The sequence below is a fragment of the Mugil cephalus genome, chromosome 1 (genome assembly GCF_022458985.1).
Source record: "Mugil cephalus isolate CIBA_MC_2020 chromosome 1, CIBA_Mcephalus_1.1, whole genome shotgun sequence".
Lineage (NCBI taxonomy): Eukaryota > Metazoa > Chordata > Actinopteri > Mugiliformes > Mugilidae > Mugil > Mugil cephalus.
Window position 1 is genome coordinate 17,120,488 of NC_061770.1, and position 22,399 is coordinate 17,142,886.

The 22,399-nt window shown below is 42.5% G+C and overlaps 2 protein-coding genes across 10 annotated transcripts in view; one reads left to right on the forward strand and one right to left on the reverse strand.

Moving 5' to 3' along the window:
* Nucleotides 1–7,542: 7,542 nt before the first annotated feature.
* On the forward strand, nucleotides 7,543–10,448 carry LOC125020813 (exendin-3-like). 2 transcript variants are annotated; one of them, XR_007114273.1, is made up of 5 exons: nucleotides 7,543–7,582; nucleotides 8,757–9,122; nucleotides 9,209–9,317; nucleotides 9,528–9,680; nucleotides 9,935–10,448. XR_007114273.1 is itself a non-coding variant. In XM_047606334.1 (4 exons), the coding sequence occupies exons 1-4, from the start codon at nucleotides 7,564–7,566 to the stop codon at nucleotides 9,972–9,974; spliced, it is 321 nt and encodes a 106-aa protein (XP_047462290.1). In that variant the 5' UTR covers nucleotides 7,553–7,563; the 3' UTR covers nucleotides 9,975–10,448. The 2 variants fall into 2 exon arrangements, 1 of the variants encoding a protein (XP_047462290.1); XM_047606334.1 differs by lacking the exon at nucleotides 8,757–9,122 and having other exon boundaries at nucleotides 7,553–7,582.
* Nucleotides 10,449–12,624: 2,176 nt separating this feature from the next.
* scn8aa (sodium channel, voltage gated, type VIII, alpha subunit a) overlaps nucleotides 12,625–22,399 on the reverse strand; it is a 43,142-nt gene continuing 33,367 nt past the window's right edge. For all 8 annotated transcript variants that reach the window (XM_047594132.1, XM_047594123.1, XM_047594078.1 and 5 more), the window contains 6 exons: nucleotides 19,654–19,938; nucleotides 19,204–19,257; nucleotides 18,774–18,911; nucleotides 18,567–18,671; nucleotides 18,193–18,463; nucleotides 12,625–18,103 (listed from right to left, as the gene is read on the reverse strand). In XM_047594132.1, the coding sequence (XP_047450088.1) occupies nucleotides 16,944–18,103; nucleotides 18,193–18,463; nucleotides 18,567–18,671; nucleotides 18,774–18,911; nucleotides 19,204–19,257; nucleotides 19,654–19,938 (2,013 nt within the window). In that variant the 3' untranslated portion in view covers nucleotides 12,625–16,943. The remainder of the gene's footprint in view (nucleotides 18,104–18,192; nucleotides 18,464–18,566; nucleotides 18,672–18,773; nucleotides 18,912–19,203; nucleotides 19,258–19,653; nucleotides 19,939–22,399) is intronic.

Genomic DNA, 22,399 nt, shown 5'->3' on the forward strand with positions numbered 1-22,399 from the left:
CAGCCGACCACAGTGCCGTAGGGGATTTTGTGTGTCTTTCGCAGGATGGTTTTTGCTTTGTCAAGTTGGCACGACGGAGGCGATGAGTTAAGATCACCCAACAGACTGCCAAGTTTCCCCTTGAAAAGTCGTATTGCTGACAGCAATAATAAATTGCAATCTGACTAATCAATTGCAGACCAGCTTGAACCCCTTAAGTCCTTAAGAATGAGAGGCTGGGGAAAAAATCAATTTGCAATTTACATCAGGCTGATGAGTGTTGAAAAGACAGAGAAACAGACAGCTCCGAGTATAATTACATCGAAGCCAGTGCGGAGCTGTGGCCCTAACATCATCACAGGTTTGATAATCAATCAGGTACGGCGCAGGGGAAGTGATTTGTGTCGCATCAACGGGCAATAAGTGTGTGATGACAACCTCTTAGTGGCCCGTCTTCCTGGAGACATGGCTACCTGGCCGAAGCACAATGGGGCCGGCTGGAAGAGGACACCGCGGAGGTTAAGGAGCACACTGAGGCGGTACAGTGTCTCAGGTGCCAGAGGCTACTGCCGTGTTTTGTTGAAGCCAGTGGACTCACATGTGGTGAAATGAGATCTGTGGTAAGAGCGCTGGGCCGTGACGCTTTTATTTTATTCCTGCATGCAGACCGGGAAGAGGAGTGAAAAAGGGGAGTCATTTCCACCCACCGTCAATCTCTTCACTCGCCCTTCACAAACATACACGGCGCATAAAGAGGGGTTTTGACACGTTCATGCGGAGAGCACAGTGCACAGCCAGAGCTAAAAGTCATAATGAAAAACAGAAGCGGAGGGAGGTGAATGAATAGTCGCGGTTTCACCCGTGTTTTGTTTTCAAGTGGAGACAGAAAGAGAAGAGGCAGAAAAAGGAGCAGGCTCGGAGGGTTAAATGTTGGCAAAAAGCAGAGAGGGCACAAAAGGCCCATTGTAAGGGACAGAAGTGTCCCCGGAAAGGAGGGGAGAGAAAAGAAAGACACCACTGGCTGGTCCCCTGGACCCATTGTAAGCAAAGGGGAGTGCAGCCACGCATGACAGATGTCCCTGGCCATTGTTACCCCAGCAGCCTCCTCTCTGCCTCCTGCTCTGGCTCTGGAATTCCACGAGACGGCCTCCAACACGCCTCGTCTCTCGTAGCGCGTTCCCCATCCCCACCCCGGCTGTGCCGAACCAGAGGGTGTAAACATCGCCCCTCGTAGTGGGGACGGGGCGACACATCTCATGACGATTCCACAAGTCATACTTACAAGGCGCTGCTGTTTCCCGCCGGCCTTACCCGTGTGGCCGATCACTTGCCGAGACGTGCAAACATACTAACTACATGAGACACGGCAGCTCTGTGCGCGCAAAAAAAATAAATAAAAAATAGCAAGCTACCTAGAATACAACATGAAATCTGACATTCACCAACACAGAAATCAATAAACACAAGATCCATTGCATTTGTAATCCTCTGAATGGCTTCAAAAACCAACACACATTTGGCTTCGGGGCTGCGAGGCAAAAGCAATTACTAAAGTAAGCGTTAAGTGAAGCGCAGGTGAAAGCTTTCTGCAACATAAAGAGTTGAGGTAAGCTGTTTTTACAAAGCAGTGACGTTTTGCATTCCCCCATTCATCAGCCCACCATGTGGCAGACCTACAGAGGCGGCTTGTCGGCCTGTCAGTCACAGCAACAGTGTGCCAGTGGGAAGTGAACGCAACAATGGCCCTGTCTGGTTAATGGGTGAGAGAAATAGGCAGACAATCCTTCATTTCTATGTCTTACTACCACACTGTCTGCTCTCTGTCCCATTCTTCTAGCCCCTACCACATTATACCAACACTCGTTCAGTCGGGCTCCAATCAGCTGCCCCACCCCCTCCCGCCTGTTAACATTCAATTCAAACGCACCACACACACACACTTGCATTCCAATGCATACGCATGAGAGAGACAGAGAGAGAAAGATCTCTGAGCGTAGTGGAAAATCTGTTTGAAAGAAATGAATGTTTAGCGGGTGGATCAATGGCTGCCTGTTAAATCATTTGGTGAATTATAAGACTGCTGAGATTTAGCTTCTTCTTCTTCTTCTGCTGCTGCTGCTGCTGCTGCTGCTGCAACAACCCAGGAACTCTCCGGCGCATTGTCCGAAGCCCGATCGCGCTGACCCCAAAACAAACACCGCATCAGCAAAAAAGCGCCAACTTTGCCACCGGTGTGTGTGAGAGACACTTCCAGGTCATTATGAACACAGCTTGTTCCAGGTATAAGCAAAAAAAAATAATCTTTCCGCTGCATTTGCTGAGAGGTTCTCAACACCTAGGCACAATCTAAATTTGCACATATTATGCTTTGATTTCACAGCAACATGAGAGGACACCACAAGAGCAACGTGAGGTGCGACGCAGCGGTTTACTTCATTTAATGCAACGAGTCAAGCAGTTGCTCACCTGACTGAAAGGACATAATAAGGTGCATAGGGTATCAGTTATGGGCTGTATGTGACTCTTAAAACAAAACTTTTCATTCATTATATGTAGCTGCACATAGCCTTTAATTATATTGCTGAGACATCATCAGGAGGGTCTTCTGCACAATTGCTTGCAGCAAATTCCAATTCACGAGATAATCCTTGATAAAAGGTGATTTTATTTTTTCAAAACAGCTTTCTTGGCCCACCACACACATGACAGTTTGCATTTTCCCTCCTGTGTGATTGTGTGATGGTAGAATCCCTGCAGAAGTTATTTTTGTTGAACATTATTAGTTATTTTTGCGTGCAAGCCACTCTCTTGGCTTTTCACCTCTGCCCCACTTACTCAAAAACACATCTATTTATGTAACTTTTTTTTTTTTTTTATCCCTGCAGCTTTTTAGCGTGTTTTCGTCTCCATTCTTCACTGTCATTTGGCTGCCACGTGCCTGAAACTGTGAACGTACTATACTGTACTTTAATGACGCCAGAGAAGGACCATTAGCGCCACGCACGCTCCTTGAACTCACTCGCGTTAAGAGACGTGTCCATTGTCGCAGCTGAGAGCTTATAGCAAGTGAGGATCCGCCCACAAAGAGTATTTATTCTTCTTAACTAGCCTCCATAACCTGATGGTCTGACCTTCAGTCCAGCGGTGGAGAAAACCATAACATATGGCCTCGTCTGCCTGATCATGGGACGACCCCGGGCTGGGCCAGCAGACCCCTGAGTAAAGTTAAATGAATGCATGTAAACATTTAGCCCCCTGCGCACTGTGCCGTGATCCCCTGCATGGGCTTAGGTGACCCCAGTCAACATCAATCAGATACAATACAATGGGAAGAGGCACACAGGGGAAAAACTGGGGTCAACCGCACTTTTAATAAGCAGACGCGGATGGCATTGTGGAAGCAGAACGGTCCTGTTCTCCTGACCGTGGGTAAGCTGGGCACTCCTGCCCTCTAAACCGCAAGCTGCAATTATGAGGAGTCCTCAATGCATGAGCTTTAGAGATGAGTGGATAATCTACTTGGGCGGATTTAAGACTAATCTGCCATTTCTGCTCTCCAAACCGAAGCACAATGGGATACATATAGGGCTTATGCACTGATATGATGATTTCAAAGAGTGATGCACTGGATGACAGAGGGACAATTTGTAAGGATTTGGCAGAAATATGATATAACAACAAGATGAAATGCTTCTTTTCCAACCAAAAGTTTAGTACAAATTGTGCAATGACAGCCCACAACCTCTTTCTTACAAGTAAGCTCCACCGCTCAGGACATGCATCAAGCAAACAGACGGAGAAAGGCTGTTTTGAGAGCTGCAGGGGTAGTACTCCTCTGCCTCGAGAGATAAGAACCGCCAGTCGAGATGGAAATGCAGAAGATGGTCACGCCTTCTTCCCTGTTACAACATGCTGCAGATATGTTGTCATCCTGAGGTCTCTGTCCATCACGGCAGCACAAACCCACAGAGCTAATGACAGTTAGTAAACAGTCACTCATGGCGTCCTCTCTGGCTGTCTGACTGACAGCAAGGAGCAACGAGTCTCTGGAAGAAACGCATGTAATAATACGCATGCGTTCCTGCGTGCGTGAAAAAAAACATACACGGCGCTGTGCATCCTCCGTAGCTGCTGGCTGTCAGCCCCTCATTTCATTACAACTCCTCCACGCCAGGCACTTACAATCTCATTACATTTTACAGATCAGCTCTGGGCCGAGCCAGAGCTTCCCCACGCAGACAATAACACATTGATCAAACTTCTGAACCCGCAAAGAGCAAGGGCACAAGCAAACCTAGATTCACGGTTACACAATCAATATGGAAGGAAGGAATTGCCTAAGACTTCAAAACAAATCTGGAGGAGTTATAACAGTCAAATTTTTATCATCAAAGATTACCGGGGGATTTTACATAAGATTAAGTGCTTTCAACAGGCTGAAAAGATTATTGCAATATTTTGTTGTGATAGGGTGACTGACACAGAGTGAACTATTTCTAAGTCACTCTCTCGGCTCCAGTTGTGACAGGCTGTGTTTGAAATCCTGAAATTAAAATGACTAAGTCAAAAAACGACTCTGTAATAATCTTCTCTCGTTACCCTGAGGAAATAGCACGAGGCTATGAAAGGTTACGGGGCAATCACTTGGTGGCTGAGGTCTGAGACCACAGTTGTCCGCAAACATCCTCCAAAATAGAAAATAGACTTCCTCAGCTGCTCCACAACCACATTCACCAAAGGTGACTGCTTTCCAACCCCACCTCCCATTCCCCTGTGGAGAAGAGTCCTAAGTCCGTGCTGCAGAGCATTGTTCAGTACTTCAGATAATCCTATACAAGGCTGAAAGTCTTTTTTTTTTTTTTTTTTTCCTAACAGACTCATGTTTCGGTCTGAGAAAACACATGACTACTTTGCTTCCATTTTCATTTGCAGGGAAATTAAAAATGAGAGACAACAGATGGAGGAAAGGAAAAAATAATGGGAGGCAAGTGGAACATTTTGTGTGCATGGGAGCAAATAATCCACTGAGATAAAAAAAAAAACAGATAAATAAATAAAAAAATAAAAAAATAAATCACATCTAGCGATGCTGTGTTTTTGCAGGCTCCCTTTTGTTTCTCCCTTCTCCCCGCCCCCACTGCCAGCTCTGCCTCCTCCGAGGACCGTGGCCAAGCATCCATGCCCCGAGTGCGCTCGCTGGAGCACAAGGCGGCCCTCCCTGCAAGAATGAAGCCTATTCAACAGCCTGCCTCCAGATGCTCGCCAAAACAGTCCTCCAGGCTAAGGCAGGGAGCAGAGGAGGGGAGAGAGCAGGAAAGGGAGATAGGAATCTGATAGCCTCTCATTAACAGCCCAAATAAATTGAAGGGAGAATCTCAGGCTGAGCCACTGCCCTCAGTCATGATATGTATAAGTGATAGCCTGAATGTTTTGTCTCCTGTGGCGTTTCAAAGATCCGCTGTGCCCTGCCGGGGAAGGTGTTTGTTGTTGCTGATAAATTCTTTAATGTGTAGCATCCACTGTGATTCACACACATTTCCCTCAGACCCCAAGTGACGCACAGTCTATATAGAACCACTGAGTGGGAGGATCTCTTTAATGTAAACTACTCTGCGAATTTCCCTATTGTGGGATAAATAAAGGCTTATCTTACATCATCTCATCTTACTCATAGTAACATCCACCTCGACACTAGGCACATCCTTTTATGTTCTAATTCAGGTGTAGCTCGCATGTTCATATTAACCAGAAATGCACCATCTTCAAGTATGTACTCAGTCTTAATCTGAAACAAATAAATACGCACAATGAAGCACTAAACTGTGATAAAATCAATAGGAACTCAAATGGTGTATTAAGGACCTCCCCACTACCAAGATTTTATGTGATGCTTTGTAAAGAAGTGCCCCCGTGCAAGAGAAGGAGCAGATCAATGCAATATTAATGTATCAATCAGCACCACGTTATCAAGCTGCAGCTGAGAGAACAGCTTTGCAGCCCCTGTAAGCGTGATCCTCAGCTACATGATCCCTGCACTGAACTCCCTAGCTTCTTTTAATAATAATATATATTGAATATAGACTCGATCATTTATACCTTCTGTCGCAGAAGGAATACCAGCGAATCGTGAGAATAGTGAAGTTGAGCTGTGTGTATATTTCAACGAGGATCCAAGGAGTTCCTTGTCACCACTGTATTATTGCATCATCTTATCATATTTCCAGAGATTGTTTAATAGACCAAACGTATCATCAGTGCCTTTGTCTCATTTGGTCAGGCATCTAAACATCCTCTTTACAACCAAGATTTGAAAAACGTAGGTTGAATTTCTTAGTTCTGAAGTTTTGGAGCAACAGAGTTTGACTAAAATGCAGGGGGAAAAAAATTAAAATTGAGTCAAGTCAACCAGGATTCAGATTCTCAACATGGGAGCAGAAAGGAATCTGCTGGTTGCTGTTTCAAGCCTGACACCTGGTGGCCTGGACTAAGAAGTGCGTTGAATTCAGAAACCACAACAAATATTAAAAATATCCTTGTAAATATTCATAAACATAGAAGAAATAAATATCTTAAGCCAGACCATGATATCACCTGCTTGTGGGGTCATTTCAGTTAATCTACATCTACTTTATACTTTTATAACCTTAACTGAATAGGCTGTCTATCAAAAACAATACTGTGACAATATTTATTTTTAAAATCCAATACCAAATATGTAAACATGTGCTAGGTAACATGTAGATGTAGGGTATGAATCAGAATAGTTAACTTACACAGGTATGGAGATCTTCTGTACTGACCATCCTGATCAGTCCATGGAGGTCATGTCCCAAATAAACCACCATCCTTCACTGTGGTACAGGATGCAGATCAGAGGGAGTATGAGCTTGACCTGAAAAACAAAGCGACTGGTATCTAGTATCCACATTATTAAGAAAATGCTTCTAGTCAATACAATATACAGTAGTTTAAGATGAATCTGATTCAAATGATCAGCTTGCCATCAAGCTCTGCAGTTGTCTGATAAAAAGCCATTCATTTGAATCAGGTGTGTTGGAGGAGGGAAACATCGTAAACATGCAGGGCAGTGGGTCCCGAGGACTAGAACTGAGAAACACTGGTGTACATGCAGGAACCAATTTTACATTTTTGTTTTAATGTTTACATTAATCAATACTTTTCGTATACGTTAAACCAGGAGTGTCACATTGCTGTGGCAGGCTATTAGTAACAACAATTCCAGATTTGTTTTATTGCACAGAAGAGAATGTTTACATTTAACAAACAATCCTTCAGAAAAATGTATGTTTGACACCTTTGCATTAAACCATCAATCATCTAACCAATTAATCGACTATAAAAAAATAACAAAAAACAAAAACAAAACATGTGCAGGATAATGGTTTAACTTCTTCTAAGTTACATAGTTGAGGTACTTTGTTAGCTAAACATTTGCTACGGTAACTTCTAACGTCCCCGAATGACACTAAAGTGAGTTTGACACCGATGGTCTAGCTAACTAGCATAAATCGTAAACGCTTTAAAGGGCTTGACATGCGCGAGCGGCCTCAACAATGTCCCAAGATGGCGGCTCACGCTACAGGTACGCAGAAAAAAAGGCGCTAAGTTTCGTCAAACAATAAGATAGCATTTAATCACGATGAAAACAAAATAACTACTGAAACGACAAGTTTTGGGCACTCATGCTCCAGTCTACATAAAAAACAAACAAACAAAAAAGTCGATCTGTCAGAGTTTGACTTGAGTTTATTTTTAAACTCACTCTAATTTAGCTTATAATTAAAATATGACAATAGATACAAACCTTGTGGGCCACGTTTGAGGTTGTCAAGGCTTCAAACTAAACCTCTCCCTTGAAGCGTTTTACAGTTTAATATCTTTTTATATGTCAGGTTGTAGTTGTGTACAAGAAGAACACAAGCACCAAAAGTAGTTTCAAAATAAAACTCATCTGTTCAAAACAGGAAATGCAACAAGGCTGTGGTTTGTAGGACTCTTGTATTGTATTGTGTTGTGCTGTACTGATACATGTTTCTATTATTTTGACAACCCTATTTTAATCAGTGGGCTAGACTAAATAACAGAAAAACTTAAGTATTTAATCCAGTCCAGTTTAGCAGCACCACTAACTTTATCCTCTACAATGATCATTCAGTTGAGTTACCACCTTTCTGATACATAAACTGAGCATTATTTCATGTATATTAGTAGATCATCCTGTAATCCTTGAATTTATCCAACAGTATAATACTAGATTGCATCCATTTTCACTACTTATTGTTTTGTGAATTTATTGGGTTATGTACCTCAAAACAAAATTATGAGGATTCTGTTGCAAATTCCACCACTTAAAATTTTACATGTTTGAATGACAATATCCTTTAAGTCATTCTTTGTATATAAGAAAAATCCAATATATTACATAGAGTTCTATAAAGCTGCCATTATATTTGTTTTGCGGTGGTGGTCACGCTTAGAACTTGTATTTACCCTTATTCTTCATTTTAATACTTAACTGTGTGTTTTTATCTCCTGCTTGTTTATTATTACGTCTCAAACATTTCTTTGTGTGTGACTTTACAGATTTTGACCCGAGCTTTCATACTCAGCTTGTGATAGTTTTTTTTGCATTTTTTTCTTAAAAATTGTTCCTACTCTGCAAAGAATACCACAAATATCTACTTGGTAAAAGGTTCAACTGCAGCTAAACACACTCCGTAATATATATTGAGGTTTTAAAGAAGTGAGTTTTACAGGTTAGGAGTCGTGCTGTTGGCGTCAGACACTAGAGCGACGTTTCTTCGCACCTGCGACTGTCAGTGAGTGGGCTCTGACCATTGACCTTTGCGGAGAGTGCAGACGATTCGAGTTCAGCTCGGCTACGATCTGCAGCGTTGTAATGAGAAAGAGGGTCGTTAGCTGTGGCAGATGACCCGCGTGTCACACTGGGACACCTGCTGTTTTTATAAAATGACAGAGACAATCAGTAGGCGCAGTTTATCTTGAAGGTATTGTTTCGAGGCGTAACAGCACTTCTCCCTGGCTTCATCAACATTTTACTGCACGTGCACCAGGCAATTAACTACAGCACTTCACTGGAGACAGATTAAGTTTCCCCCAAGGTGAGTTTGATTATTCAAACCTAAACCTGAAACATAAAATTGTTTGTATGGCTATTTAAAATATATGTTGGTTGTGTTTTGTGTAGGTGATCTCAGGATGAACTTACTCCTGTGGTGTATGCTGATCTTTTTTCTTTGCTCAAGCACTAAAGAGATGGCCGTGGGTACACACAGACCATTAAAGTATTTATCTAGGTATGAAGAAAGGTTCACTCTACTTGTTTTGATTTTTTGGCAGCAATTATGAAATTTAATCCAAAAGATATGATTGAGAAAAAACAACTCCAAGAAATTTGTCATCTGTCATCTTAACGTATTCAGTGTAGCTATCTTTACAGGTAGTTGGCATTTATATACAGAGTATGTGAAACAATCTGTGGCACCCATGTCCGCTGTTTCACTTAGGTGGCATTCGTATCGGATGGCGAAAGGACAGAACATTATCCGAAACTTCAAAAGGCATTCAGATGGAACGTTCACCAGCGACCTGACCAACTATCTGGACAAGATGAAGGCTAAAGATTTTGTAGAGTGGTTGACCAGCACCAAACGAGAAGGGTGAGTCGAAGAGACATTTTTACAAACTACTACTTTTATTTGAAATGATGCTGAAGGTTTTAAATCGGTTTTAAATGCATTTTAGCCATCACGTTTGAAGTTTGACCATAATTCAAGCCAGAGATTAACTTAACCGTCTGTGACTGGAAGTCTTTTTTTTATTTTCCATTCAAAGTGAGAATTACTTGTGTCGTCAATATTAAAGTAGATGTATCTTGTAAGTAGTTACTCATATCTCTATACATGTTTTACAGATGTCGTGAAGAAGTGCTCCACATTGCAGCTGAAGTATAAGACACCACAGTTAAGATGTATGTTTGTCACTGCTTCATGCCATCTGGCAGCGTAAAAGACTCCTCTGCAACAACACAGACGATATCCATCAATTTATGTACTGAGAGGTATTCTTGGATAAAAGCTATAAGTGTGGTGTTTTTTGTTATTGTTGTTGTTGTTTTTGTAAGAAAAAAACAACAACACAGTATGTGATATTTTGAAATGTTCAAATTATTTTCTTTGAAACTGAACGTCAGCGACAGGTCTGTACAAGAAAATACTTTTTTTTAATACTGTTTTATTTATTTTTATTTATTTTCTTTGCCATATGAATAAACTCAGATGCACAATGAAAAAGTATATTTTGAAATAATCGATTTTGGGGTCTGAATGCATTGTGAATTCACCTACGAATGCCTTGGATAGTGTGTTGCACATGAATGTATTTTCAAATAACTTAAGATTGTAGAATAAAATCGTATAAAGCCGCCATGTTTTGGAGGTAGTTTCTAGTGGTCGGAGTGGGAAAAGGACACGTTTGATACATACACTGGGATGACCACGGGTGGGTGCTGTTGTTTGGCAAATCGAATGAATGAGACAACTCATGCTCTGCACAGCACTGATTTAGGGAGGGGGAAAAATAAATAAAGGATGTAAAGTACCATTTTTCTTGTGCAACGAAGCCTGTACATGGCATTTGATTCGTGCATGTGAATTGTGCACACGATTTAGCGGAAAAAAGGACAGGGACTTTATGTAGGTGGAGAAAAAATGTAGCCTGAACCTCATGATGGTGGTGTATTTATTTATTTATTTATTTATGTATTTATTATGTATATATTTATGTGTGTACTTTGGGAATGGATTGGGGGAAGGGAGCGGTTGTCCACTTCTTTATCATTGAGAAGTGGGTTGTACGAGGGTGCAGCTGTGGTGGGGGTGCTTGTCATCCGGTCACAGCCACGATGATGGAGAGCTTTTAGGGCTCTGTGCTCCCTCCTCCACGGTCTGGCTCTCTGGAGATAGAAGGAGACCGCGGGGGGAGGAGGAGGGGAGAAGGAGGGAAGGGGGGAGAGAGGGAGGAAATACCAGAAACACAACCCTCTGATCTGAGTCAAAGGGTTGAAATGGGATCAGATAGTAGGAAAACCCCCTTTTACTGCTGGCTATTCACACTTGGTATCTGACATTTACCAGCAGGGCTGCGGTGAAATGAGGCAGATGCACCGAAATAAACAGTGCAATGGATGACGAGTTCTCATTAGGGATTGATTTGTATAATAATATTCAACGCAGCCATCTAGAAAAAAAATCTATATATGTTTACCCGGAGATAAACCACATGATGTGAGAGGAGATGCGAGGAGGACGAGAGGGGAGTGTAGGTGTGGCTCTCTGTGAATTAGGTCGAGCTCCTCCGCACGCTCAACACATTTTATTTCGGGTTGAGTTCAGCTCTCGGCTGTCCTCCTGTGATCCGGCCCCACCCAGAGACCCTCGGAGCCGGGCAGAGGACGTCCGCGCTCCTGGTTCCACCTCCAGCACCAAGGACAGCTCCTCCGCGGAGCGCGCTCCGCCGCCGTCCGAGATTTTTCGGCTCTCACGTGTCGGAAACGAGACTAAATTTAGGGAACCGAAAATATTTCGGTGCGATTGTTTCGTGCGGGGGAGACGGTCTCCCGGGCCGCCGTGCACGGGCTCCAACCCACGGAGGCACTGGGCCAAACTGGGAGTGTGCTGCTGACTCAGCCTCGACTGCTGCATTAATTTATCTGCACTGCAGTGCTCCACCACCTCCCATCCCCTTCTCCTTTCCTTACCTCCCCCTCCCTTTCTACGCTCCCTCTCTGTCTCTCCCCTCACTCCAATCTCTCACATCCATTCCGTTACATGGCAGTGCAACGTTTCGAGAGACGGAGGGTGGATAGTCAATAAAGAGCAGGTTCTTTTCTTGCTTTTATGTGTGTATGAAACATAACGGAGAGACAGAGTTTAAGACATCATTAAAAAAATGTCCAGGGAGACAGGGGTAGGGCGGGGGAGGGGGAGGAGGAGGAGAGGCTGGGAGTCCACGTGACTTGAGGGGTGAGACAGGAAGTAGGGAGACAAAAATCTTTTAAGGTGACACAAAAATAACTAAATAAATAAATAAAAACTGATTAGCCTAAGAGACATAAGAGAGAAGAGACATAATTTGCATACACAAAAAAATAATTTGTCACCCTCCTCCTCCTCCTCCTTTTGGATAACACCAACAGATCAATACCTCCCATCATCTCGGCTTTGTTCACATCATGTGGACGTAATTTCATTCCTCTGGGCTATTTACTTTATGGTGAACCGCAAACAGGAGCATCCCAGGGCAGTTAGGCTACATAATAATGGGGCTGTAGTCCATCTCCCGCCAGCCAGGGGGAGGTTGACACGGGCCCCTTGACAAATTCAATAAGTCCATTACATCTGAAAGGCTGCCTTTCACGACCACTCTGCTCCGTCTCACTGGAGGTTTTTGTGATCCTCTCGCATCAATATACGCCACCACAAAAGTAACGAGATGCACACAAGACGGTTACCACTGCTTGAAGCCTGAAAGGAAGTTGAAAAGGGGGGAGTTTAAATCTCTTCAAACAGCAATAACAACAACAAAAAAACAACAACTCACACGTTGTAACTGGAAGGCTGCTTTATTGGTAATAAAAAGGTTCGTGCTCAAATGAAGACAATCTTTCATATATTCTTACCAAGAGTCCAAGTGGTTGTGCAACACACCATCATATTGTACTGTATATCCTCTTTTACCACGGTGTCAAATGATAACAACAGTTCGAAAAGCACTTTTTAATTTTTCAGCGAAAAAGAAAAAACGCCCATAGTAAACCATGCTAAAAAAAAAGAGAGATAGAGAGAGAGAGCGAGAGAATGAGTCCTCGAATCAAATATTGATACAAAAATAAATTTCAGATGGAAACAGAAATATCGAAAGAAACAAAATCAAAAGTATAGAAGGCAAGCTGCTTTTTCACAAGCCAAGTGGGTGACACACATAGCACTAAGAACAGGACATTTTTGAGTTAGCTGTTTTTCTGTTAACATCACACACTGTTGAATATTAAGATGAAGTGGGGTGTCTGGATGATCCTCTGGCAGTATTTCAGACTCGACGTCCCTGATTAATGCTGTGCTCACCCCCCAAACGCCCACCCTCCACAGTTTGGAAACATGTTTTGAAGTTCTTTTTTTTTTTTTTTTTCCATTTATGTCTCTTTTTTTTGTTAATCTTTTCAGTGTGGCATTGACATCCAAATTCGCAGAAAAAGCAGAAAAAAAGGCACATGCCATTGAGTGGAACACTAGAAACAAACCAGTCGACAAAAGAAAATGTGAGGTTGAGAAGCGAGTACATGATTGTTATGTGTGTGTTGAGCTGTAATGGCACTGATGTGTGAGCGGGGTGGAAAGAGTCCCTGGGGTGGGCAGCGTCTCAGGGCGCATGAGGCAGTCAGTCACACCAGCTGACGTCCTTCGGGGGAACAGATCACTGGTAAAGATGGAGGGCAGTGGTAGGAGAGTCACCTTTTGTGTGTTTGTGACGGTGGGTGTGTCCTGTATACTCCGAAGGTGAGAGATATGACAGTTAAGTGAGACATGTGCTGGTAACATTATCCTTTCGTCATGATCGGGCTACATCCAGTAACATCGCACATGAGCTATTCCCCAACATAGAAGGGTGCTGGAAACAACCAGTTTTAGACATCCACTGAACGTGTTGCACATAAATCAAATGTGACAAACAGTGTTCTTCTGTTTTATGTATATACATATAGACACATATGTATACATGTATATATCTTTTGTATTATATAATATCTATATTTCATTCAATTTCCGTCAACAAAGTGAAAAGTGTCTCAAAAAATCCAAAAGGTAACAAATGTGACAAAGGGCATAGCTGGAAGCCATTCTATATTATTGTTATTATTCATTTTTTGATTATTAGTAGTAACATTTTTAAAATTCCGTATTTACAAAAAAACACAACAAAGCATGCCGATAAAATAAAAGAATATAATACAATATTTATAGTTTCTCTCAAAAAGTTCGTTCTTTTTCAGCGATTGTGCCATTTACATCATAGCCTGCACTGTACATATATATGTTTTTGTGTTTTCTTTTTTTTGACTTTTTTTTGTTTGTTTTTTGTTTTTTTGTTTGTTTGTTTTTTTTTCAAGTGTGAATGTATCATTCTAAAACATTACATCCAAGATGGGCATGGGTAAATTGGATGACGTAACTCCTCCTGTGGTTCTCATTGGGAATGTATTTGGTTTTCGATGTGCAGCAGCCAAACTGATTCAGAGACCTCATATTGTAAACAGACCTCAGTTATTGTTGTACAGGGGATTCTGGTACAGGCAGTGTTAAGCACACCAAAAATGGCATTAGTGGTGTGACGGCAGATGCCAGATTCGTATCCTGTCATCCACTTATAAATAGGACCATCACTCCTTTGTAGAATAGAAATGGCACGACGTTATGGAGGCAGTTGTGTTTCATCTACCACTTCAAAAAGCCTCCTTTATTTTATGAAAAACACTCACAAAGCTTATTATACAACATAGCTGCGTCGATGTGAGGCCTGCTGATGCTTTTATTGTTTTTTTTGTTATTTTTTTTCCTTCCTCGACAAGTGTTAGCTTTTACCTCCGTCTCGGGCTAATTGTTTTCAAAGCAGGTGATGTGCATTTGAGAACCTGCGAGTATGTGAAGTTATGGTGTGAGCCTGGGTCCAACACCACACAGTGTTTAAGAGGTCCCACAAAAGCACAATGATACACTGACAGACATGGGACTTTCAGCACTCTGACTCAGACCAGCGCACTACTCCGCCTGCGTTTCTCTCTCATTATCATGGCAGTCAGACAAAAACCCTGAAGGGAGGACCTCTACCTATTTATTGGTCCACGTTTATGCTGTGTTATTCATCACCCTTACCCATTCACCTCCCTGAAATACCAGACAAAACCCATTTGATTCTACAGTCCAAACTACAAGCCCTTCATGGCCATCTACCCTCCACACATGCTAGGCACGACAAGGCATGTCCTTGTGATAATTCTCTGTTAACTCTACTGTATCAGATGGCCGGCGTCACTCTCGCTGATCAAAGCCTCTTCGGAGAATGATTGGATCACAAGGACATCAGAGAAGGACTTAAAGGCTTTTTTTTCTCTTTTCTTTTTTTTTTCTAAAGCTGGCACTCAAATTGTCTGAAAAGCACTGCCTAAGACATCCCTCGCCTGGGAAATTCTGATGTGGACCTGACAGAGTATAAAACAAATTAAACTAAAAAATTAGTCCCTAATGTATTCTCCTGCATTTAACACAGTTTTCAGTCCTTCCTTCCACTAGCAAAACACCAAAAAGAAAACCCGAACAAAAAGCTAAGACCATATTTCTGTCCCCTCTGCAGGGTCTACAGCAGTAGAGGGGCTAACTATCGACACTTGAGCTCGACGGACCCTCACGTATGGATTCCTTGGCGTGAAACATTACCTGCTCTCATGGTCGTAACGGGGGACCACAGGTAAGTAAGAAAAGTGACTGGAAGTGGATGGAAGTAAGCAAACAAAGAGATGTAAGCCCCAGATTTGGTTCAGGACTACTGACACGGCCTCTCCAAATCTGTGCATCCTCAACGTGAGGACGTCCTGCTTCCTAATACTCACACACTCCACACACTTTCTATGCTATTTAACATTCAGAGCAGCTAAAAAAAAATCCTCTCTTTCCGTTTTGCGTTGTTGGCTGATCCGACTCAGACGTTGCCTCTGAGAGCTTACATCTTTCGTTCACTTGGAATCTCGATTAAGGGTCGAATTAAAAGATCTGCCAGTCGAAAAAGCAAAACTAGTGAAGGGCAGGATCATACAAATATCATTCCACCAATATTCCTTATATCATTATCCACAATCTCCATTTTACTTTTATAGTTCTTTCCCCAGAGGACAGCCTCAAACCTATAGTCAAGCCACTGCAGTGGTCCGAGAACTAGTGTCTTGTGGACTATGATTACTCATGCATGATTCCTGATCAAAACATGCCTTCATGCAAGTCATTTCTATGCATTGGACGAGCACAATAATTATTATTTATCTGGAACTCGGTCTGAGCAAGTCTCCTTCAGCCCAAGTCAAAACAATGACTAGTGACCCCTACCCGGTCAGTGTGAAAGCCCATGTAGAAAACATCTTTTTTTTTAATGTCAGTATAACAAAGAGAAGATGAAAAGACCTGTGACATGGGCTAAATGTTATCTCCTTTTTTTTTTTTTTTTTTTCCTTTTTTGCTGCTCAAATAATGAAGTAAGATGCAAGTATACTCAGCACAAACAAACAGAAATAATCTTTGTCTGCGGTTGTGGGTTTCCCCCTGCCTTCATCGCTAAACTTGCTTGGTTGAACATTGTTTCCTTGTCGATAAAGATGATAAAGTTACAGACCCTCCTTTTAGACTGCTAATACAGTTCTATTGGGATCTGCGTGATCCGGTCCCGCAGCACTGGCGCTTTGCTGCGGGGTTCCACACTCGGTGGTAGCAGTGATTTTGCATTTCTCCAATCATCTAGCAGAGATTTCTGTGCCTCGGCACTTGGTCCCCAAAGTAATGTGTGCCACTGGCCAGCACATTTCGAGTTCACTGTTTTTCATTTTGTACTTGTACTCTTCATTTCTTTGAACTTGGTCTCTATGCAGCAAAAGTTCCTCGGTAAACTGATTGTGTTTGGTTCAGCTGTCTTTGACGACATAGGAAACCACATTGCCTCAGTAGTATTTGAGTATGTAAACATTTTTTTTTTGTTTGTTTTTGTTGTGTGTTTTTTTTTGTTAGTTTTTTTTTCTTACTTGCAAATGATCACTTTTTCTACATTTGTTGGGTTTGGACTCAGAGTCTCATCTCGCTGTGTTTTTATTGGATCACTGAATCCTAACACTTGGATTCCCACTCATCTTTTTGGTTTTTGTCCTTCTCTTTCCTGGCCCACTCCTCCTTGTTTTCATCCTGCTTCTCCTTGTCGGGTTTGGTCACGCTGTCGTAAGACGGCAGAGAGGCAGTGGATGGCGTGCTCTCCTTCTTCTCCTGGTTGGTCCCGCCGTTTTCGAGCTTATTGTTAGTAAAAGTGTGGCGTTTGAAGATGATGCCACGCTTGATAAGGTGAACGCGGTAGGCATTTTGGATAATCCTGGCAGAGACATCCTCCTGTTTGCGGCGGAGGGTGGTGGTGATGGGTTCATACGACACCTTGGAGGGGTTGGCTGCCACGAAGCGCTCCTCCATCTGCTGCCTCAGCATGTCCAACTCACCACTGTCACCCAGCACACGCTTAGTGAAGGCAAACAGGATGTCGAGGCAGTGAATGCGATCGCCACTCACCATGGGCATGTCCATGGCGATTAGTTCTATAGTGTTGGGCTTCGGCACGCGGAGCGGGTGCTCCAGTGCGTCGGCGAAGTCAGACAGCTTGGCGAAAGTGATGAACTGAGAGGCAGTGGGATCAAACTTCTCCCAGATCTCATAGAAGGTCTCAAAGTCATCCTCGCTGAGAGGATCGGCACTTTCCTCTGTGGCCACGCTGAAGTTCTCCAGGATGATGGCAATGTACATGTTAACCACAATCAGGAAAGAAATGATGATATACATGACAAAAAAGAAGATTCCCACTGAGGGGTTACCACAGTCGCCCTTCACTGATGTGCCAGGGTTCTCTAAGTTGGGATCGCAGTCTGGTGGGTAGTTGAGTATCGGCAGCAGCAAGCCGTCCCAGCCAGCCGACGTAGTGATCATGAACAGGATGATCATGCTGTTGCCAAAGGTCTCAAAGTTGTACAAGTCGTCAATGCCCGCCCCGTGTTTTACATAGCCAAAGTTGGACATGCCAAATATGGAGAAGATGAACATGACCAGGAAGAGCAGTAGGCCGATGTTGAAGAGAGCCGGCAGCGACATCATCAGAGCAAAGAGTAGAGTCCGGATGCCCTTAGCTCCTTTGATCAGACGAAGGATTCGACCAATACGAGCCAACCTGATCACCCTGAACAACGTAGGCGACACGAAGTACTTCTCAATGATGTCCGCCAAGAACATACCTGAGAGAAAGAGAAAGGGAAAAAGCATATATATAATCGGAGTAAACGGTGACACTCTCAAGTCACTGTCTTCCACTTCCGTTACTCACCAACAATAGACAGGATGACCACCACCACATCAAAGATATTCCAGCCATTGGTGAAGTAATAATGGCGAAGGGCAAAGAGCTTCAGCAAGAACTCTGTGGTGAACACTACGATAAAGATGAAGTTGACCCAGTAGAGGACGTTCTCGGTTTCATCCGACTGATCGTCGGTTTCCACCATCATGGTGACCATGTTGAGGCAGATGAGAATCATGATGGAAATGTCGAAGACTTGCTGCGTCACAAAGTCAAATACCATTCCTTGAATCTTGTTCTAGATGGTGAAAGGACACACAAAGGAATAGCATTATCGATTACTGAAGGTTTTTGTTCGACAATATAAACAGAAGCAGTAACCATAAAAAAGAAAAACATACCTGTGGTCGAGGAATAGGTTTTTGTGGCTTTTTGGACCCCAGTTTTTTCATGGCGTTGTAGTACTTCTTCTGTTCCTCTGTCATAAAGATATCCTGACCTCCAAAGTAAAGGGAAAAGCAGATATTTGGTTATAATCACATTCTAACTCTTTAAAAATAGCATCTCTCTGAGCAAAATACGGAATTAGGAGAAAGAACGTCTCTTATCTTTTTCTTCTGCTGGTTGAAATTGTCAATGATCACACCAATAAACAGGTTGAGGGTGAAGAAGGAGCCGAATATGATGAAGACGACGAAGTAGATGTACATGTAGATGTTGACTTCGTAGTCAGGCTGGTCTTCCACCTTAAAGGCAGTGTTGCATTTTAGTCACAATTAAAAAAATGTTTTCATCAAGAGATCACGCTCATCTCTGTGCAATAAAATGAATTACAATTCACCATTTTACATGGGGTCATGTAAAATAGTAACTGGGCCAGGAAATACTCTATTCTTTGTCCTAATCTATGTTACCTAGCTGCTGGCTTATATTTAGAAAGTCGAACTTTCCTAAAATGTTGAACGATTCCTTTAAGACATGCTTTCGCCAACTGGCATCGTGTGAGATAACATTCATCAAAAAAATCAATGCATATACCTCTCTGGAGTCCACAGCTGCATACATAATGTCCATCCAGCCTTTGAATGTGGCCTTTTTAAAAAAAAGAGACACGAGTAAACATGATTGTTTTAACCCAAAAACGACAGCAATCATACAAAGAAAATTATGAATTGAAATTATGGCAATCCTCAAAGAATACTCAAACTCAAACCGAAACTGACGCATGTCCCGTGGAACAGCTTGTGCATGGAAAGAAACACGTGGATGAAGAAAAGGACGGAGAAACACACGAATATGCACAGTGAGTGTGAACGACAGGCGTCATCATAGAACTGGGAAAGCAAATGGACGCAACGAGAGACCTTCGGTGAAGCTCAGAAAAGAAAAATGAGGAAAATAAGGAAAGTAAACAGGAAAGAAACCCAAGTTAGCGTGAAAGGAGAAATGGAGTCGAGAAGCAGGTTGCCGTCGGAGGCACGTTCTCACCACTTGCAGCAGGGCGAGGTAGCCGGCGCCCACGTTGTCAAAGTTGATTTTGACGTTCTTCCACCTGACCTCAGTAAAGTTTTGATGAATGAGTGCCAAACACTGGGTCTTGTTGTTGACCACGTCGACAGGAAAGTACTCCTCTGCCGTCTCATTGAAACAGAAGTAGTACTTGCCCGCAAACAGATTGACCCCCATGATACTGAAAATCAGCCAAAAGATGAGGCAAACCAGCAACACATTCATAATGGAAGGGATGGCACCCACCAAGGCGTTGACTACCACCTAGACCAGACCAGGGAAGACAGGATATGACAGTGTGAGAACCACGAAGCAAACTCAGGTCAGTCAACCCCCCCCTCTGACAAGACACTACATACTGTTATGGCATCCCACCAATTAAAAACGTTATACGCCGTTTATTACGGAGCAGCAGTTCAGTCGTACTACGACGTCGTGTCGATGTTGCTGTGCGTACTGAAGTGTGTGCAATCACTGGAATGGAGAGCTGTATCAGTCGCGGTTTAATTAGAGCAGCACTGATGTGACTCGGAGGTGTTCTTTGATCTGCTGAGGCATGTAGCTACGACTCACAAACACACACACACACATGAACACATGCTCCGAGGCAAACACCCCTACATTATCAATATGAATCACATTTTTTTTATTATTATTATTATTTAAATGTAATCAGTCTTCATACAGCTACTGCTTCGGACATGTTCTTAACGTGTAGGGAGAACTATATGACTCATATATGTCACGTATTTTAAAAGATCAAATGTACACTTTAAAAACTATACTATCCTGATATTTATTTAATTATAGGCCCACTCACACTCACATATATACACTCACACTTAGGTTTATCTGTTCAGCTGTTATTTCAAATTTACACACACATACACATATATATAAATTTAATATATATATATATATATAATGTAACGCATGATCGTATAAATATGAAATTATCACTTTGTGTGGCGTGTTTGCCATGCCAGTATGAAGTGTCCACTCTTACCACCCCAGCCTTAGAATACAAAACAATAATTTCTAATATAGCTGACTCTTTTACCATAATTAGCCCAACTTAAACAATATACATAACATTACATCATTATAATTCCCCCAAAATATACGCTTGTCTAGCCATCCTATCTGATGTCCCGTTGTTTATCGTTGCCAGTATAAAAAAAGCTCAGCACAGTGAACCGCTCACTACCAGTGTTAGGCAGGCCGACCAGCAGCTCTCAGGCAGACAGCTGAGCATGCATGTCTTTGGCAGACTCGTTTTGTGGAGCCATATTCCCTCCTCATTACAGACGGGCAGGAGGAGCTCTAGAGCAGGATTCTCTCAGTGTGTGCACGGCCTTCACAGGCCAACTCATGCCGAATGTGGATCCAGAAATTTCACATGCATCCCCACAGGGGCTGCTGGATTATAGCGCCAAATGTTTGTTTTAGGACTAAAAAAAGAAAGACATGTCGGCGTGAATGCACTCGCTGAGAGAATGACTCTTTGCTCGATCTGAGATAGAATTTAAATGCTTCCGAAAAGTCAGTGTTTTTTTAAAAAAAAAAAAATAATAAAGAATTAGGCCATGCTGTGTGGAAAGCATTCTCAGAAAGAGGGAAAATGGCTTTCAAAAATGCATAATGTGCATCGGCAGTTTTTTAATACATGCGTGTTACATGGCATTGTGCAATCTCAAGAACCGCTCAAATCAATACATAAATAAATAGAGAAATGTGTGGATAGAGAGATAGCGGCTAAAGAGATCATGAAGCTTTGCTTGCTTGTGTGTCAGACTAGCCATTCGATATTTAGTTTTTATGGGGGTGTCTGACAAATATCTACCTGTATCTACAATTTCATTAGCCTGCTCGCAGTGAAAACAGTCGATTAAAGTGACTGGGGTTCAGAGGTTACATCCAAAGCCCCCATTATATTATATCTAAAGCCTTCCATAGCCTGTAAAGCTAATATGATCATTTCCAATTCTTCAGCAGGTTCATCAGGAAAAAAAAGGGGATACATTGGGTAAAATGGCTAGAGGTGGTGTCATTCCTGTACAATGCATTGCTCAGAAAGCTAGGACTGAGATTACAAAGCAGCATTAAGAGAAAGAGAGAGCAAAGTAGAAAGTCAGAACAGCCCATAGTCATTGCATGTTAAGCAGTGCAATGTGTCCAATCGAAGCTGCACTGCTCGCTCGGGGGCGGCTGAGGTGCGTTGGGGACTTGGCGATGCTGTCGTGCTGTGGGGTCTCAACCAGCGAGGATGCAAAAGTTCTCATAGTTCTAACTCTCCAGAATCTCTTTCATTTGGTGTCATCTCTCCATTCATGTACTTCCCTATTCATTTATTTATTGCTTTGACCTCGAATTTTCCATTTACAGTCCAAACAAAATGATAACTCAATTGATGAACATAGACAATAGAGTAAAATAAACTGATACAGCAGGATCAAATTCCTGTTTTTTATTATTTTTTCTCGCTTTTTTTTTTTTTTTTCACCTTTGCATTACTGGGCCACCCTCGCCTCCCCTGCCACATACACCCAGTGAATGAGTTCATTCATAGGGGCATTGGTACTGGCATTAATACACACTACTGAAGCAAATGTTCGGCCTTTCAACCCCAAAAATGACAACATCGTATTACCAGGTCTAGCCCGAAGTCAACTCTTAAAATTTTAGTGAAACACCCATGACAACATCCATAAAGCCTATCCAGGGC